Below are 20008 nucleotides of genomic sequence, written 5' to 3' on the forward strand. Positions count from 1 at the left end.
TCAAGCCTAGCATTCAAGCTCCTTGTAGTGACCTGTAAACGGCGTACAAAGGGCATGCCGCAAATTCGTGATACTGGTCGTTGAGTGGTTAATACCGCGTGATGCACTCCTTGCGCTCATTACAGGCTGCAGGCCTTCGGTATATGTATTGCTATTTCTTTAGCATGTGTTGCCCTTTGTGTTAGCATTTCGCTGTTGATTACATGCCGAACGGAATAAAATGTTCATACACGAGGTACTGGTTTTTTTACTGCATCTAAGCCCGCCGCGGTGGCTCAGTGGTTACGGCGCTCGGCTGTTGACCCGAAAGACGCGGGTTCGATCCCGGCCGCGGCGGTCGCATTTCGATGGAGGCGAAATGCCAGAGTCCCGTCTACTCTCCCCAGGCGGTTGAAATTTCCGGACCCCCACTACGGCGTCCCTCATGGCCTAACTCGCTTTGGGACGTTAAACCCCCGTAAACCTAAACCTTTGCTGCATCGTAAGGGCCCTCCTCTGCGGTCTTGCTCATGCCTGTAGTTTGGTGCTCTGCCATGAAACCTGTACACTCTTATTCATTCCAGTGATCACCGTGGAATGTAGATTAACGGCTTTCTCTTGCCCTCCTCACGGTGGTAGTCGAAAATGAACATTCTCTTTTAATTGGCGTTCGGCGCTACAATTCAGAACCCCGAGAGTGACTGGAGCTGTTAGGAGAACAAGTGTAGTGCGCTTGCCAGCGCGCATGTTCTACCCAAACAGAATGGCACAGTGCGAAGCGGCAAAGTGCGCTGTTCCTCTTTCTCCTGCGCAGGAAAAGTTGGGCGGCGCACTTCCCCCGGCGCGACCTGAAGGCGTTTTCCGTGCACCCTCTGCTCGTGTACCCGACGCACTACACGGGCGAAGAGCACTACATCAGCGACACCGAGGACTCCGTGGTGGTCGACACCACTGCCGCGCCCGACGCCGCCGTCGGCTCGGAGCACGGCGCGGCCGCCGTCCTGCCCCCCGTCTCCAGCGGACCGTCGAGCGCCAGGAACGAGCTCTGAGAGGGCGCCCCCGTCGCCTGCCTGATTCGTTGCGACGACGACCCGCGTGTGCCAGAGGAACCTGCACATTTCTTAGATGCTTTAAGGAGTGTGCGCTGTCAGTGTTTGTGCCGTGTTCACAAAGCTTCTGGTACGTGAGTGCGCTGCACGGTGGTTTGGAGCATGAGTGATGGGACTCCCAACGAGGGGACAGTCAGATCATGACAGCCCAGAAGAAAAATTCCCGCCACGTTGAAGTTGCACTCACGGAGGAGAAGCTTTGTGAATCTCACCCCAGCCTCCTGCTCGCGCTTAGTGGCCCGCTCAAACTCGACCCGCATCTATAGAGACCAGTACCGCGCGTGTACAGCCGAATTCACCGTAGCGCCTCGCTTGAGTTTGATGAAGGAGATTGCCATCATAAGCCTGCCGTTAAAGGTTCTCCCACAAAAATGCAGAAGGAAAATTTATTACTATATACTCTAGTGATTTTGCTATGCTGTGTGGTAAAGACTGTTTTGTAAGTTCACATCCATAGCGCGAAGGTTGTGCGTAATTTGCGGCTGCAGAACGAAGGATATTGTCACGGGCGCCGGTAGAACGTTCTGTCCCTGGCGAGCACACTGGGCGGAGCGCAGCCGGCCGACCCTAGCACCGAGCAGAAGAGGACGAAGTCCGGCGCGCGACAAAGGTCGAAGACAGACCGCACGGGGGCGCTGGTAGAGTGTGGCATTGCCCCTCCCCTCTGGAAAGGCATCGACTCGATGGCTGAGATTGAGGGGGAGCCACGTGTGTGCGTGAACCGAGTCCCGGGCACGGAACGTGGTGAGAGTTGTTCTAGCGGGCATGGTATGGCTTGAGTCTTGCGACGTGCACAATTTCGGATGTCGGCGGGCGTCTTGAAGAACGAACACTCCCTTGCGGAAGCACTTCATACGTAACGTCGCTGAGTTTGCGGAGTACCTCGTAGGGACCGAAGTAACGGCGCAAAAGCTTCTCAGAGCGACCGCGCTGACGGATGGGGCTCCAAACCCACACTTGATCTCCAGGCTGGAAAATGACTGCGCGGTGACGGAGGTTATAGCGGTGAGCATCGACTTCCTGCCGCACGCGGGTTCGTTGCCGAGCCAGCCGGCGGGCAGCTTCTGCATGGCGAACGAATGCATCAGCGTCGGCAACGGATGGGTGCGCAATATCGGGCAACAACATCGTGTCCAACATAGTCACGACTTCACGACCGTGTACCAAACAAAATGGCGTGAACCCCGTCGTCTCTTGAAGGGCAGTGTTGTAGGCAAACGTGACGTACGGAAGTATTGCGTCCCAGTTCTTGTGGTCATCGTCGACGTACATAGAAATCATATCAGCGATAGTCTTATTGAGGCGCTCGGTTAGACCGTTGGTTTGAGGATGGTAAGCTGTGGTCTTACGATGACTTGTGCCACTGAGCCGCATAACTTCCTGAGTAAGCGTGGACGTGAACGCTGTGCCTCGGTCAGTTAAAACAACAGAAGGGGCGCCATGGCGGAGGACTATGCTGATGATGAAAAAGTCAGCAATTTCAGCAGCAGTACCGCGGGGAAGGGCTTTCGTCTCACAATACCGGGTGAGGTAGTCGGTGGCAACCACAATATACCGGTTACCCAATGATGACGTGGGAAATGGGCCCAGTAAGTCCATGCCGACTTGGTGGAAAGGAATTCTCGGCGGAGCAATGGGTTGGAGCAAGCCAGCCGGCTTGAAAGGTGGTTTCTTCCGACGTTGACACTCGCGGCAAGTGCGCACATAACGCTTGACAGCCACAGAAAGCCTGGGCCAGTAATAACGGTGACGAACTCGTGCCATCGTTCGAGAAAATCCGAGGTGGCCGGAAGGAAGCTCGTCGTGGCACGCCTGCAAAACGTCAGTGCGGAGCGCCGTTGGAACCACGAGCAGGTAACCAGAGTCCGTCGGGCCGTAATTTCGTTTGTAGAGGACGCCATCTCGCAAGCAAAACGACGACAAGCCACGCGCGAATAGACGAGGTGGTAACGAGGCGGTTCCCTCGAGATAATCGATGAGTGGGCGCAATTCCGTGTCGTCTCTCTGTTGTTGAGCGAGGGCGGACGTGGTCAGAGCACCAATAAATAGAGGGTCATCTTCGAGGTCATCAGAGCCGGACGGAATAGGAGCACGGGACAAGCAGTCTGCATCGCTGTGTTTGTTGCCCGACTTGTAGACAACTGTAACGTCAAATTCTTGCAAGCGAAGGCTCCAACGAGCTAGCCGGCCCGAGGGGTCTTTAAGATTCGCGAGCCAACACAGTGAGTGGTGGTCACTCACGACCCGAAACGGGCGACCATACAAGTAGGGCCGGAACTTCGTTATCGCCCACACAACAGCTAGGCACTCCTTTTCAGTGGTTGAGTAATTTGCCTCGGACCGTGACAGCGTGCGGCTGCCGTACGCAATCACGCGTTCAACACCATCTTGCCACTGGACGAGGACTGCACCGAGGCCAATGTTGCTGGCATCGGTGTGAAGTTCCGTGTCCGCCTCCTCGTCAAAATGGGCAAGAATGGGCGTTGTTTGTAGGCGTTCGTGGAGCCTTTCGAAGGCGTCCTGCTGTTCCTGTGCCCAGACGAAAGGCTGATCGTCTTTTGTCAGCCGTGCATAGGGGTGTCCACCAGCGAAGGACTGGAGCCCAGGGTATGCGGAGGAGTATTAGACATACACAGGGATCGTCTTTCGAAGGCGTCCTGCTGTTCCTGTGCCCAGACGAAAGGCTGATCGTCTTTTGTCAGCCGTGTGAGAGGCTCAGCCAGCCTGGAGAAGTCTTGCACGAAGCGTCTGTAATATGCGCAGAGGCCAAGAAACCGGCGCACAGCTCGCTTATCAGTGGGAGTCGGGAACGCAGCTACAGCGGCCGTCTTGTCAGGGTCGGGGCTGACGCCCTCAGGTGTCACAACATGGCCCAAAAACTTCAGCCGTTGGTACGCGAAGTGGCATTTTTCGGGTTTTAGAGACAGACCGGCTGATCGGATTGCCGTCAATACTGCACTCAAGCGTTTGAGATGTTCTTCGTAGGTCGCAGCGAAAATAACCACATCATCAAGATAGACGAGACACGACTGCCATTTGAGGCCAACCAGGACAGTGTCCATCATTCTTTGAAAGGTGGCAGGAGCAGTACACAGGCCAAAGGGGAGCACCTTGAACTCGTACAAACCGTCGGGGGTTATGAACGCGGTCTTTTCACGGTCACGTTCATCGACTTCGATCTGCCAGTACCCACTGCGTAGATCAAGAGAGGAAAAGTAGCGGGCATGACGCAGGCGATCGAATGAGTCATCAATTCGGGGCAACGGATAAACGTCCTTTTTAGTAATCTTGTTGAGGCGACGATAGTCGACACAGAATCGGAGAGTGCCATCCTTCTTGGCGACCAGCACAACGGGCGAAGCCCATGGGCTTGTTGACGGCTGGATAACCTCGTCGCGGAGCATTTCCTCAACCTGCCTCCGAATCACCTCCCTTTCTTTCGCAGACACTCGATAGGGGTGGTGTTGTATAGGCCTCTCGCCTTCATCAACTACAATGCGGTGTTTAGCGACCGATGTTTGCCGAACTTTAGAAGTGGTCGCAAAGCAGTCACGAAAAGAGTCGAGGATCATATGGAGGCGGTGTTTCTGATCGGCGGTTAGGTCGGGGTTCACGTCAGTCAGAACGGGGGCGTCAGACGTCGATTCATGGGTATCGTTGAGGGTCAAGGCGCAGTGGGAGACTGAGTCACTAATTTCATCGAAATAGGCTATGGCTGTTGCTTGCGGCAAGTGGCGGTATTCGGCGCTAAAGTTGGTAACAAAAAGCTGCGTTCGCATTCCGCGGAGGGAAGCAACACCACGCGCAACGCAGACTTGTTGACTCAACAGTAACGACAGGTTACCTTCCGCAATCCCGTGAGGCGTGCGTGGGTTGGAGCATTCCACCGTAATAAACAAACTGGAGCGTGGTGGTAGCGTGACATTGTCATCACACACGCGAAAAACAGGCCTGTCGGGCTCGCTTCTGCCGGCTGTGGCACACTGAGGTGAGAACGTCACGACAAGTTCGCGGAGGTTGATTATCGCACCGTGTTCTCGAAGAAAATCAAACCCGAGGATGAGGTCCTTCGAGCAATGAGCCAACACAGCGAAGCAGGCAATGAAGGTTACACCGCGAATCTCCATTCTAGCGGTGCAGACACCTAGCGGTGTCACCAGATGGCCTCCAGCTGTCCGGATGTGCGTTCCAGGCCAAGGTGTCAGGACTTTCCTCAGGACAGTCGCCAGACCACGACTCATGACGGAGAAGTCGGCGCCGGTATCTACGAGAGCAGTCACGCGGCGGCCATCAACGATGATCGGGATTTCAGCCGAAGCTTGGTCACCTTCGGAAAAACGCTGTGTGGGGGTGGTCGGACTTGGGGATCGTTCTCGCGGTCGAGTTGGTGCGTCAAGCGGAGACGTCTCTATTCGTCGAAAAGTCGTCGGACGTAAGGGTCGTTCACATTGTCCAATTGAAGCGTCAAGCGAAGGCGTCTCTGGGCGTCGAAAGGTCGTAGCGGCGTGAGGTCGGAGGTCGGGTCGCATGCTAACGTCGGTGAGCGGAGGATGTTCGTCATTATGTCCAGTGACGGCGGCCCTACCTCCGGGGGTCGCCGTACTCAGTTTTCCCGGCGCGGGCTGGAGGACTGCCGGACGTAGGACTGGCGGGCTGGTGAAGACAACCGTCGAGGTGACGGTGACCTGGACTGACGTTGGGCAGTGGGTGCAGGTGGGACGTTGGCCGCTAGGTACTGATCGATCTCGCGTGGTCGTTCACCATAGCGTGGCAGGGGTGCGTCTGGCGAAAAGCCGCGCAGGCCAATCCGGCGGTACGGGCAGTGACGACGGATGTGGCCTGCTTCGCCGCAGTGGAAGCACAAGGGCCTGTTGTTCGGCGTGCGCCACATGTTTGCCTTCGTGACAGGTGGGCGGTCGTCTGGCAGCGCTGCCGTATACGGGAATCGGCGGGACGGCGCGGTAGGGGCAGGAGAGTAGAACGCCGGCGGTGGTGGCGCAGTACTTCGCAACGCCTCGCTGTATGTCATCACATAGGGCGCTGGCGGTTGGGGAGGCGGAATGGGCTGCACCGTGCGGCGTATCTCGTCACGGACAGCATCCGAGATGGCGGTCACACTAGGAGGCTGCTCCACAGAGCGAAGCTTCTGCAGCTCTTCGCGCACGATGCTCCTGATGAGCTCTCGGAGGGAGGTGTTCTCATCCCCGGGCTTCGGCATGTGGCACTCCACAGCAGTGATGTTTGATGGACGGCCGTAGTGCGCAAACCGCTGTTGCAGGGCGCGCTCCATGCCTGCCGCTTCCTTCGCAAAATCGGCGACTGTAGCCGGAGGATCGCGCACGAGCCCAACGAACAATTGCTCCTTCACTCCCCGCATCAAATGGCGCACCTTCTTGGCTTCAGACATCGAAGGATCAGCGCGGTTGAAGAGCCGGGTCATGTCCTCCACGAACATCGCCACGCTCTCGTTTGGCTGCTGCGCCCTCGATTGCAAGGCCAATTCAGCACGCTCCCTCCGTTCGTTGCTGCTGAAGGTATGCAGCAACTGCCGCCGGAAGTCTTGCCAGGTGTGGATGGCGGACTCGTGGTTTTCGAACCACGTCTTGGCGGCGTCCTGGAGGGCAAAGTAAACGTTCCGAAGCTTGCGGTCTTCGTCCCACAGATTAAATTCAGCAACCCTGTCATACCCGTCCAACCAGTCCTCCACATCCTCAAACTTGTCACCATGAAACGACGCAGGCGTGCGAGGCGTATGAAGAAGTAGCGGTGACGAACTCACAGATGGCTGGAAGGTCTGGCTGGCCACCGTAGAGGTCATCGTGCGGGATGGCGCGGTGAGGGGTTTGTACTCGGGAGCTAAGCCTTTCAAGCGGCGGCTTGACTTGTGGACAGGTGTCGTGTCCAGGGGGTGTGGCGGAGCGCTGGAGGTTCCTGGGACCTCTTCGTACATGGATCGTACCCCGCACCTCCACCAAAATGTCACGGGCGCCGGTAGAACGTTCTGTCCCTGGCGAGCACACTGGGCGGAGCGCAGCCGGCCGACCCTAGCACCGAGCAGAAGAGGACGAAGTCCGGCGCGCGACAAAGGTCGAAGACAGACCGCACGGGGGCGCTGGTAGAGTGTGGCAATATTATTAAAGTTAATAGCTTTGACAAGACAGGCATAATGTACGTCTGGGTGCTGATAGTGGGAATAATATAGCGAACACAAATTAAGGCAAGGATGTAATTAAAATATACATAGTGCGTTTTGTACACATAGCATAAAAAATATACGTAGTGCAAGAATACTAACAAGCTATCCAGGGTGTTCCACCTAAGGATGGTAGCCAATTTTAAAATAGGCTTTTTGAATTAGAGCGATTTCTTCGGCATAGTATTGTAAGCGGTAGTTGGCATCAGAATATGGCTGAGACGTGTTAACTAACAATCTGGTTAATTAAAATAAATAGTTAATTGTTTAACTATTCCTGTTAGGCTCCTCATTTATTGATCGGTTTGTAACATACCATAAGTAATATCCATGTCAGTTTCTAGATTTTGGAAAATTGCGTTCTTGTCGCCGCTTCAGCGCAAGAAATTTTGGGGCTGCACACAGGTGAAACCGCGTCATACAGCGACGTGCCTCTCACGTGCTCTCTGCGCTTTTGCCGCTTCCAGCCAGGCGCCCCACAAAGAGCAAGTGACGCCCACACCACTGTGTGACGCGGTCTCCTAGGCGTGGCCTACGCCCCCTCCGGCCGGGCAGTTTCGGCTTCACCCGCGTGGGGCCCCCAAAATTCATTTAGCTGTAACGGCGAGCAGAATGGCGTTCTCAAAAATCTAAAAAACTGATATGGACATTACTTGCAGCGGGCTACCAGCCTCTCAATAAATGATAAGCCTAACTGTAATACTTACAAAGTTAACTGTCGTATAAACTCGATAAAGGGCCAGACTTTTCTTTTTTAAATTCAGGTGTGAACTTTGAAGGGTGGCACGTACAGGGACTGAAAAAAAAAAAACTTTATGACCGTATTTTTTTCTGAATTATCCAGTCCAAAACGGGGGGTGCGACCCATGCACCGGTGCGGCCCTTACACGAGATTATATGTATTTATTATTCGTTGGCCAACCTGCTAGCTAACATGTCGTAGCTCTACTCTGATGCCCACCACAGCCGGCAGTGCTATGCCGAAGGAAGCACCTTTATAGCTCAAAAAGCCCATTTAAAAATTGCTAACAGTCTTAAGGGGAAACACCCTGTATACAGAGAGGATAATATAGTGAGGGTGAAGACTAAAGCCTGCGCAAGCGAGGGTAACCTGCGAGGAGCACATGCAACTCGTGCGTCATTTGTTATTGCATATTTAAAATTTGTTGTTTTTTAGCTATTTGGGAAAAGCGCAGCTAATAATTTTCACGGCACATTTGGTTCACGGGTGAATTGCGTATGAAGACGCCTTTGTTGGGGGTTTTAAAGTACACATCTTGGTTATGAGTACGTTTAAATATTTCAGAAAGTGCCACTAGCTAAACTGTCGTCGCATTCTGAGCAGTCGGATTCATTCAAGCTGTGATACGCTAGAGGTGCAGCGCATTGAATACTGACTCGCTTATTATTAAAAAATAAAATAGCCGCTAACGTACGCTAGTCTTTGCAGCAGCTTAAACATAGCATGGGTCTTCGTTTTCTTGGGCGTAAAGCGCGCTAAAATACAAGGACGGATCAGGAAAACAGGTGAAGTGCTCACTCGTTTATTCGAAAGTGTGTGCTCCGTCTGTTGTCCCGATTCGTCCGTGCCTTTTTGCGCACTTTACGTGCGACGTGAGCTGCTGACTACCCCAAACCCATATCTTACTGAACTTCGTCCTGCTCTGCGTTAAATTGTTCCGAACAGGTTTGTCGCGTTGAAATATCGCACTCGCGTTATCCATCGCCTCACAAAGGACGAGGTGAGGCTTACTAAAGCCCTCTAAAGAACCTGAAACTCGTTCGCGTCTCGGATTTCATGGCCAATTGTACTACGTGCTGAGATCACAGGAGTGAAGCAGACTCTTAGGTGTAAGGAAACGTTTTTTTCTTCCCTTCAGTGGAGAGAATAAAGTTGGCTCTAGAGGACCGATGCGTGTTTAATAGTGCGCGCTTAGTCCCTGCTGGATGGGCGTCAGCGCTGATGCGATTTTGATGGACGTATTGCTAAAGTGTTGTTCCCCGTTTGCCGGCTGCAGGGTGCGAAAGACAACTTTTTCTGGTGCTTTCTTATTTCGCATACTGTATAGATCTCGCTATCAGTTGCCACTCGGAGGCCTTGAAAATGCTGAGGCGTGAGCCAGGCAAAATCGAAAGCTGGTGCAGTAATCTTTCTTCGCTGTATTTCTTTTTCGTAGAGTGGTTTTTTCGTAGAGCCTCTCCTGCGACTTACCCGGTCCTCTCCTTTAAATCATTGGTGCTGACATACCCGAGTAATGGATAAATAACTTTGGTAAAATCAGTGACTAGAAATTTCTGAACCCAGTTGCTTACGCCTCGGGCCACCTTCTCTTTTCGGCCGTCGCGCTTAGCAGCGCCGCCTTGCGGACAAACGAAATGTATCATCTTGCGTTTCATGTGAAAGCGGTTGAGTGAATTTTTTTTGTGTAATTTGACCGCACAGAGCATCAGCGTTCTTGCGAAGTTTAAAATCGGTTATCAAATGCAGAGTGGGACCGAGTTTTGCTGGTAATCTTCTCCCGATCCATTCTTTTACCTGCTCGCCATAAGTCAGCCTCTTCTTTGATAGCGGATCCGTCGAGCGACATTGCTTCCTGCCTGTCGGCCCTGACGTCACAGGCGGTAGAATGGCTAGAAAAATGAATTGCCCCAAAATAACACCTCTGCAACAGTTTTGTATTTTTGCGAAGCCATCATCCGCAAAGTTGCTGCGGTCTTTATAATAGGGTGCGTATTTTTTAGAGAACATTGAGTACGGCGTTCGCTGCTCTTAGCAGTCGTCATTAATGAACGAGGGACTTCAGGCTAGCGGCGAAACTGTGATCGCAAAGCGCGTAGCAACGTGCAGAAGGCACTTGAAACATGACTCCGATCATGTTCGGCGCAAACAAGGCTGTATTCGAGATTACAACTGGAAGCCAGTGCTCTCGATTTGAATCGAGACCTAACCACAATGCGACTTTCCACTGTGGTCGACATGCGTTGTTGTGGAATTCGACCCCGCGTTGAGATCGCAACGATTTGAGCCACACCTTCTCTCAGCTGTCTCAAGCCAGTCGCTACGTGTGAATACGGCCTCTGTTAGCGGGGACGGAGCGCGGTAGTCGAATGCGGGCAGGGTATTCAGCAACGGCGCAGGGCTGCAGGATGACAAATGGGCCTCGTCCTTTTCAAGTACCACTTTAACCCTGGCTGCTGCTACGGCTGCTGCTGCGGCTATTGCGGTACAAGAGCGTAAGAACCAAAGAAAGATGCAACATTTTCCCCCTTTCAATTGGGACCATAACCTCTCCTGCTTTCTTTTTTTGTTATTCAAGAAGTTTGAGTTTTTGCTTTTGCATGCCACAGTTTTGCTAGCATCTTCATTTCTTTTCATAACTGCCATGCACTCTGCGACGTCTCTTGCGACTCACGGGAAACGCCCTCGACGGTTTCGCTTCGTTTCTGTGTATACGTGCATGTTATTGCTTTTATGTGGTGGGTGTTGTGTGTCTTGTTTACCGTTACTTAGTTTGCGGCTGAAAATCCCAAAATGTCCCTGTCGTCGTTGTCGTTGTTCGCAGATTTCGTTCTTGTTTCACAGTTCTTTATTTTTTCTTCTGAATCACAAACGAGTTCCAGTCAAAAGCAATGATTTTTAACTTTATTCTGCTGTATATCCCCTAAACTCATTACTAATGGGAAAGCTGGAAATAGATGTGGCTAACACTCATTCGATGCGCCATCAGTGTGTGATGTAAGCGGCGTTTTTCATAAGGGGGACAAGCCCGTACACAAGCACAAGGCGCGTTTGAAGAAATTTGTTCTTTGATCTGTGATTTTTTTTTCTTTTCACGTATCCTGGTTTCCTTCTCGGTAGCGGTGATGCTCCCCCTACTGCGCAGCTAGAAATCCCGAGTTGGTTCGAGTTCAGCCTTTCTGCTCTTCAAGATCGTTATTTCCGATTAACTTCCCCGCGCTTCTCGGAGTGAAAATTAGGTCACAGAAAACCGGCTGGGTTTACCGCTCCTTCTCTTACTTCATTTCATTGTTTCATTATTTGCTGTTTTCTTGCTGCGAGTGCCATTTTCTTTCACTTGTGAGCTCGTGGAACTCCACAATGGATCGGCTCTTCATGAGGAGAGCTAGACAGGAACTCTGCTGACAGCCCGGGAGAGACGTGGAGGCTGAATGACGTCAACATATCCCCAGCTGTCGCTTCTCCAGAACGCTCACTGTCGATGTTTTCTGGGAGAGAGAAAAAAAAAGGGCGATTTTTTTATTGGTGGTTGCTAGGTTAAGCCTTGGTGCCATTGATTTTTCAAGCTGCTCATTATGTTGGTGTAAGCTTCAGTGCTGGTTTCTCAGATGTTCGCCTGGGCGAACTGGCACGCGCGGGCAATATTTCTTCACCTGGCGATGGGCTGGAGCAAAAGGCCGGCGACGGATAGGGGATCTGTCACTCTTCTTGAGATGTGGTCTTCACTTTGTTGTTGTTTTCTCTTTCTAATTGTAAAGGCTCATGTCAGAGCTTACTGACAGGCTAATATATTATCACGTGCCTCTGTGCTGAAAGGAATAAAAATTGAGGGGTTTCGCAGCTGTTTGTTCTGAACCTCCCCAGCTTTTACTCCTCTGCACTTTCTCTTGCACGTTTTTGTTGGGGAAATGAGAGCTGTAGCGGTGAAAGGCAACTGCAGTCCATGAACCTGGCAACCATTCGTACCTTTTTTTTTTTGCTATTTAGTCCCACTTGCGTGTTAAAATGTACCCTTCCTTATTGCTATTTGTTCTTTAAAGGATAATCGCAGAGGTTTTATGATCGTTCTGAGTTGATGTCCTTATTGTTCTTTATTTTCTGGCCCCTCCCTGCGTCGCAACCAATCTTTATTTTTTTTAATACCTACTATAACAATTTTAAAAATATTAAAATAAGGGGAAATACAGCTGCGTGGCCTGCAGCAGCGATTCCCGCGACTCAGTGATGACGTCATAAACATTGTCAGCAGAGCTGTTGTAATCGTTTTGATGGCTTATGTGGCGACTGCAAGTGATAACCCCCTTGATAAGATATCTAACACCACTGGGTACAAGCTCGGCAATCCCTGTCCAGTAAGTGAGAAGGGAGTATCAACGGACGGGTAAGGTTTGTGGCTTATAAAATGCAGCGTTGCCCATATAAATTGTCTGAATTGACGACACTGGAACGACTAAAGTTAAAATTGAATTCTGAATAAACAAAACACCAAGCGACTGCGTAATCTGACGTAAAATATTAAGACGGCGTGGTCCATACAGTAAAAGTTTCACTCATTGGCGCGGGCTCTGAAAAAAAAAACCCGGAGATTCATTCCCTTTGGTACATCGCCTTTTATAGTCGTAATAACTAAAGCAGCTACGTATATAATTATGGGACCACAGAATCTCAAGTTTACCTGGTCGTGCGCCGATGCGGCTTTCCATATGGCAGCTTACTCTCATTCAAGTATTGTGTGTTGTGCTATGCACTGTCTAGTAAAACATCGCGTCACCCATGCCTACCTTCGTGACTTTTATTAAAGCAGCTCTCGTGCCCTTCACTGATGGCCGACTGTGATTGAATTGTATAGCTGGCGCGTTTCACATTGCAAGTTTATCGACACTGTGCGATCATACAGCGCCTTCTTTACGCAGAGGAATGAATGAATGCTTGACCTCAAGAAACTAAAGCGCTGAAGGCATTTACGGGAAGTTGTCCGAGTGCTAAAGAGTTTCTCATGTTTACCACGATAGTGTCGAGTTCATAATGCATAAAATCTTATGATGCGCTGCTGCAGTGTCTGGCGTCGCAACTCGTGAATGTACACGGCGAATAACATCATCACCGGGGCTAGCTTTATTGGACAAACTTAGTAGTCTAAAGTCATGTGTCTTAAATCCAAGCTTTGTACCGAGGGATAATATTCTTGCATGTTTTATGATGTGCTACGGCAGCTGTTAGGCTGCAATTTTTATTTTGGTTTGGGGGTGCAGAGCAGACAGAAATTCACAGCAAATTTGTTGGTGCTTCGAACACTAGTATTTGCTTGGCGTTTGCAGCACAGCACATAGAATAGCATTGGTGCCTTCCCCCCTTCCCCTACAGATGATGCTATCTCGCCGTGAGAATATTCTTTCACCAGTTATACGCCTGATTTCTAACATATGGGCCCCTGCGGCGTTTTTTTTTTTCCATGAAGGCATTGACTGTTTGGTAAAAACTGCAAACGAGTGTTTTTGTGTCTCTTGCCCCTGGCATAGTTGCAAAGTTGCACTGGCATAATTTTTCTTGTGTTTGACGTGATATTTTTAACGCTGTATGGCGTGCCCATCTGATATGCACAATGTTGCCCCAGATATTTTTCAATGTGTCCGAGCAATAGAGTTTCAAAGGTTTCATAAACATCAGTGCCCGAATACCTCAGGCACTAGGCGCCCTTTTCGTGTGTGTAACGCTGTGTAAACGAAACCTTATTGCAGGAGCTGCAGTTTGCGTTCACTCTTCAGTAATACTTTCGGACAGTGCAAACCCTAAGGGTTGCCCTTTACGAAGCGTTTTTTTCTTCTTATTATTCAATATTATTGACTTTCTCTGATTTCGCGGCAAAGAATTTCTATTGGAACTGTGGTTCGAGGAGCGGTACGAGTTTTTCTTCCTTGAGTGTAACGTTTATATTTAGTGTTTGGAATTGTAATGTGTTACATTCTAATGAACCCTTGGGAGGCCCTTTTTCGCGGGAGCGCATGATTTCTTGACATTGTGACCACCAGGGGCGACGCACTTCTGCCGCCTGTGCACAAAAGTATACCAACGTGCCGCCGCATAAGAACGATGGGCGACTGTTGACTCCAGCGGTGCCCTCCATTGGTAACTCTGATCGGACGCGAAGCGCGCACCCCGCAGATGTTTCTTCAGTCTGAAGAAACATCTCGTGAGAAACATCTCCAGTCGGGCTGAAAAGTTAGTGGAACGAAAACAGCCACCCCCTTGTCTTCTGCAACCATACACAGAAACTAGTGCACCGGTGTTTGAAGTGTATCGCCGCTGGCAAGGATCATATCAAAAATAAATGTCCGCATGGGACGCAGGCCATTCTAGACTTATTCCTTCTTTGCTGAGTGCATGTCTTTTGTCTTTTTTATGAAGCGATTTTGCGCGGATAAGCCTTTTTTTGTGTGTCTGTGTTGAAATTGTTTTGTGCTTAAAAAATTTCGTTCATGCTTTTTGTATTGCAACTCGCTGTGCCAAAAATAAATACTGCCAAATATATACTCCCAAGCCTGTTTTGTCTTGAAATTCTCTGTGCAGGAACGCATATTTGGGAGAGCAATGCGTCTGTTCGTTTTTAGTGCGGCAGCACGAAAACGCCCAATCTCAGATTTCTCCGATGTTTGTCTGTCCGAAGCCTATCTCCGTGACCTCGTGACCTTGAGGTTGCTCGGGAAGAGCAACCTGTATCTCGCAAGCCCCGCTGGCGGCAGCAGCTGCCATCGCAAAGCAGTGGCTCATAGCTTAACCGCTGCACCACTGCGCCAATAGTGGTATGAGGGCTCCCCGCGATCTATGAAGTACAGAATGACCAATTCCGCATATTTAGGCGTTAATTAACGCTATCGCGTCATACCCTTAAGGCGGAGCTTAAGTCCGATGTCGTCGGTCTTTGAAGCCTGCTTGCTTGACCTTGAAAACCGAGCCCCGAAACGAAAGCGAAGTGAAAATCGAAGTGCTATAGCGCACCTAATTCAAATTTGGCCTGACCACGCTAAATCGGCCGTTTTTTCCCCCGTGTCTTGTGTCGCATAGCTGTTCTTGTTAAGTACGTGAAATAGCATAAATGCCTATCTTTATGTTCTTCTTGGCTTGGGCGAAGCGTCCTGGACTTCTAGTATCATTTATGAACCCAAATATGCCTTTTCACCGAGACCATTGACGGGCTATTTTAAGCGCCTCGCAGGTTTCTTTGCTTTTTAAAGCTACCTAGCTCACCTCTGCGTCGTTAGCCTGCTATCAGATACCAGGGTACGCTCCACGCAGCATGTCACACGGATCAAGTCTGCGTATTTAAATGCGTTTTATCAGCACTGTGCTTGCGACGCGCTCGTAAGCGCATTATCCTTTTTTCTTGGGGTAAGAATTTTCTTCAATGATGGCATATAATTTCTTGGGTGCCTGTGACTAAACGTGCCTGCATGATAATAAGGACCCGTAAAGATTGTTAGGGTTTCGTTTGTGTTCATTTAATACGTGATTATCTCGCTAAGGTCGGTCAAGTCGCTTAAAAACAAAATATCCAGAGGAAACGATGTCACCCGAGGATACCACTAACAAAACTAACGAGACACTATTTCTTATAAAACCTAGATGCACCGACCACGGTTAATCACCATGCCATATAAGCGAGGAAAAAAGCGTGAAAGTGCTCTTGCGGTTTCCGTTAGATTTATCGTTGAAGCCAACCATCGTATCGTAAGAACCTGTTTAGCAAGTTATGAAAATAGGCGGTCGCTACAGGGTCATCTATGAAAGGTCACCATTCTAGGCTGCAGATATGCAAATAGATGAGTAAGCGGAGAAGAAAAAATACTGGAGGGTAGAGCTTCAGAAACGCAAACGAAAAATATGTGGCGAAAATTTTCAGGAGAAATGTGGTGTTTTCTAAGGTTCCCGCGGCTCTTGACTAAGCTTTGATTTGCACATGTTGCTTTATTGTGTTCTTCCACCTCCGCTATTCACCATGACTATTCTGTTGGGAAGACCAAGGGGCATATGCAAAGTACAAGACTACTGTGACGCTCGCGTGTTATGTCGTTCCTGCGTAAATTAGCCCTGTAACGCCCAGATACTGAAAACGTCTATTATGGCCCTCTAGGATTTCATCCCTAATGGTCCTTTCACTGGTAAGAAAAAGATTGTAGCGCAATTAAATTATGCTTGATAGTGCTGCGGTCAAACCCACAGTAAATCAGGAGCAAAAATTGAAAACTGCTCTATCATTTGCCAGCCCAGCATTACGATCCCAGAAATCTTACCCTGTTTTGCCATCGGGGTTAGCTTTTGCATGAATTTATCTTTCAACAGGCCTCCTGCGTCTCTGGTAGATGACACTTTAACCTTTTTTTCTGTTTGGAATGTGTTGCAAATGTCCATTTCGTCAAGTACATTAGCAGTTCCTGCAGCTTTGCAGCATAAACGAAAATAATTCGCATTTTTACACACTGTGTTACAGGTTACATGTGGGACATATCAGGGTAAAGCACTACAGTGAGGAGTGTTAATGAGAGGCTCCGCTGGTTTTTACGCCGGCAGTGACGCTGTAAACGTTGGCCGTGCGCTTTACCCGTACCTCAACCTAGATTAACACTGTGCGAGCAGCGAAACCGTGGCCCACAGAGCAACTCGCACTGATCAACTAATTTTTGTTATGACGACGCTTACTTCACATGAAAGTCGTTAGAAGAGCATTTAGCGGCACGCTCGCTGGCTAAAAAGTCGGCTTGATTATCGGCAGACGACATTCTCCTAAACCCCTTAGCCGCCGCTGCTTGCCGCCTTTTTTTTACTTTGGTTCCTGCGGTCACTTCACCGACGTCCCACATAAGTTCTTTTGGGCAGTGTAGGCGTCGAGTGCAAGCACAACCCTTTCTTTGCACTGCTAGGCATTTTGTGCGGCTCCACGCTGTGGTCAGCGCTGATAGACGTCGTATGTCACGGTACTGCCACGGAGTGACTTCGGAGTGGCCACTCTTTTTGCGGCTGTTCATAGCTGTTGTGGTGTCCCCAGCAAAGGGAAGGACGCGTTCTTGTTTTTGCATCGTGCTTTCCCGGACGTTTGGTCAGTTCGCAAAAGTCGGCATGGTGGTAGGAAAAGGGCAACCAGCCACAGTCCATCTCGGCCTAATATATTCTACATTCATGTTCATATTGCATGTATTGTATATTTCAATGTATACAGCATATTAAACGACCGGTTTCACACTGATGTCGCACCAGTAGGCACTCGATAAATAGCGTGTTCAGTTCCACATCGCAGTACAACATGAAGCGCGGAACAACAGGAATTCGCTAGATCAAACTATTAGGGTTGCTCTAGCGGTTAAATGAAGGTACTTTAATGGACAACTTGCAGAACCCCATCCAATTATTTTTGACAGTCAAAATTGATTCCTTGCCTATTTCTGTGTATGTTCACGTTTGTCCGGCAGCAATGGACGCCTTTATGTCTATGAAAATAAGAAAACTCTATTTAAAAATTTTCCCGCTATTTGATTCAAACTTATGACGCCTGCACCAATTTGCCGCCATTTGAAGTGACTGGCGGTGAGCCCTGCCTTTATTATCTGGACCCAAAAATCTTTGTCGACGCACTCAGTTCACTGCGAAATCGGCCGTTTATTGCGGCACCTGTATTTCGTTTTTTTTAATCTTTTCTAGCTCATGGAAGCTCCGTTTTCGGTAAGAGTGGTACTGTGTTGGATGGAACGCGGCGACCCTATCTATACAGGCCAGCTTCAATTTGTCCTCAGTTCCCCTTTAGTGACTTGTGTTTTATTGCAAAGGGCCACGTGAATTTCATTTTCCCACATATTCTGGGATATTCATTGTTTGCTATTCACTGTTCGCCCATCATCTCAGAATGAGGCAGCGTCTGGGGTAGCGGCGCGCTGCCCCTGTCTGGGAGGCGCGATGGGGCCAGAGCAACACAGGTTGCTTTTCTCCTTTCCCCTCTCGCTAACCCAAGCCTTTGACACGACAACAGTAATAACCACTTCTCCGATTGGGTCGAGGCAGCATACTCCCGGGTGTCGGATTGACTGGACCTGATTCCTTGGTTCCCTTACCCGTCTCTACGGCGTTTATACCATCGAGTCGAGCTCAGCTTCTCTAGAGGGTGTTGGCTCAACCCACTGTGAGCGTGGGTTGTTAAATGTCGCGCCCCAGCTGCTTAAAGGGTAGTTTGAGGGGCTATGCTTTAACATTTTGGTTCTGAAGTCTACCTACCTGATACAGTTTACGGAAGGTCCAAGCCGATCCACAAATTCATGACGTCGCTTCCTCTCGTCTTTTCAGCTATCCAAGCCTTTGTTTTTTCAATTTGTTCTGGCGTGAAGTGGTTCTTCCAGTCACCCACGACAGCCTTACGGACGAAACCGGAGCCTTCTTGCTTATCAGATGCTTTCTCCACCACACACTGCTTCTTATTCTCGGAACTGGTTTCGGATGTCGCTTGAGCGACCTTCTTCATCCTATCCACGGGTTTCTCCTGGTAAATTTCCCTCATTCTCTGCACGCTGCACTCGTACATAATTCTCTGAAGCAGTTGGTCGTCTTGCCGTAGAGCTGCGCCGTGTTCTTCACCCATGAAGTCGGCGATCTTGAGAACAAGTCCTTTCGTGTCCGCCTTCAGTTGCTCGTAAGTGATGAACAGAACGTTGTCGTTCGCTCTGTGCTCGTACCAGGGAACAAGGTGGTCGAAGTAGTCACCATACGAGACCTGCGTGCAAGGAGAATCAAAGCTGAGTGAGAAGTCGACTTCGTTAGCAGTGGGAACCACTAAGACCAGGAACAGGAGAAATAAAAAACAAGAACCGCCCATCACTTTGCCGTCGTGATTGGATTCAGTTACTTACACCGGCAAAGAAGATAAGGTGTCCAAAACATCATACTTTGTGCCTGTAATCTGGAGTCCGCTGCCAAGCTCATTGCCAGGCGAACGTCCTCGGTGTTCATTAGCTTCGCCGTCTTGTTCACATGAAAAAGCCTTTTAACCTGCCTCGTTTTTTCTCAGCCAGCTTGGTTAGTGACCAAGCGCAGAGCTTGGCAGCTCTGATTTTACATTTGGCCATTTTTTTTTTTTGCATTCAGTTATGGCCTCGAACATAAGCAGGTCAACAAATAGAAAAACAGGGGAGGCCACAAGTTTAGAGAAAAGCTGAGCAGTGTTCTCGCTTTAACAAAGGCGCAAGAATATCAGCATACCTTTCCTGCGAAGAATAGGCCGAGGAATCTGTCGAAAGAAACATCAGAAATCGTCTTCGGCGTGAATCCCTTGAGAAAGTAGTAGTGGGAAACAGCGCAGTCGTATGGATTCCTGGCTACGTAGATGTACTTCGCCTTCTCCGTTGGCTTAAAGACAGCAGGCGGGAGATGCGTTAGCATCGGGGAGCACTTCGATGGCTTATCAGCGGCTGCAGCTCCCCTGATATCGATGAAGCGAGTCATGAGACCAACATCACTGAGACTGGACGTCGGCCTTCCACGAGTCAGTATGCAGGAAACGATGTTCTGCGTCCACATGCTGCCGCACTTGGGGTAGGTTATGACGAAGAGGTCTCCATCCCGTGGTCGATAGTTAATGGCTGATCGGATGTTCTTCTCGTGGAACATATTATGCAGCCACACGCCATCCACTTCTCTATACTCGTCCGTATCCATTGCAGTCTTCCCTTATTACCCTGAAACAGAATAAAGGAACTACGTCGCAACTACGTGCGAAAGGCGGCATGCTTGTGGGACTAAGAAGATTCCGGAAGTTGCCTGAGTTGGGCAGCTGTTTCTTTTTTTTTCTAAACACATCTGAACCGGTAAGTTTTGAGAAATAAGCAGAGATAAGGGCCTGCAGACGCCGGTGTTCTATTCTGTCTCCACGAATTTCAGTCTTTGGCGAGTTTCTCAGAAATTACGCAGCACAGCGAATTGTCAATCATAATTAAAACAGCACCCACCAAACGA

At 49.8% G+C, this 20008-nt stretch overlaps 2 protein-coding genes across 3 annotated transcripts in view; one reads left to right on the plus strand and one right to left on the minus strand.

Annotated features, from left to right (window-relative positions):
* Window positions 1–14550, plus strand: part of LOC149351810 (glycosyltransferase 25 family member-like) — a 372526-nt gene extending 357976 nt beyond the window's left edge. Inside the window, exon 7 of the mRNA XM_089581143.1 lies at window positions 794–14550. Within this exon, the coding sequence (XP_089437269.1) occupies window positions 794–1028 (235 nt within the window). The 3' untranslated portion in view covers window positions 1029–14550. The remainder of the gene's footprint in view (window positions 1–793) is intronic.
* LOC149351813 (sulfotransferase ssu-1-like) overlaps window positions 10383–20008 on the minus strand; it is a 46219-nt gene continuing 36593 nt past the window's right edge. For both annotated transcript variants that reach the window (XM_089581142.1, XM_089581141.1), the window contains exons 2-4: window positions 19256–19731; window positions 18278–18770; window positions 10383–11508 (exon numbers count right to left, since the gene is read on the minus strand). In XM_089581142.1, coding sequence (XP_089437268.1) covers window positions 18288–18770; window positions 19256–19711 — 939 coding nt within the window. In that variant the 5' untranslated portion in view covers window positions 19712–19731 and the 3' untranslated portion in view covers window positions 10383–11508; window positions 18278–18287. The remainder of the gene's footprint in view (window positions 11509–18277; window positions 18771–19255; window positions 19732–20008) is intronic.

This window comes from Amblyomma mixtum, chromosome 3 (genome assembly GCF_055824585.1).
Source record: "Amblyomma mixtum isolate Tamu chromosome 3, ASM5582458v1, whole genome shotgun sequence".
Lineage (NCBI taxonomy): Eukaryota > Metazoa > Arthropoda > Arachnida > Ixodida > Ixodidae > Amblyomma > Amblyomma mixtum.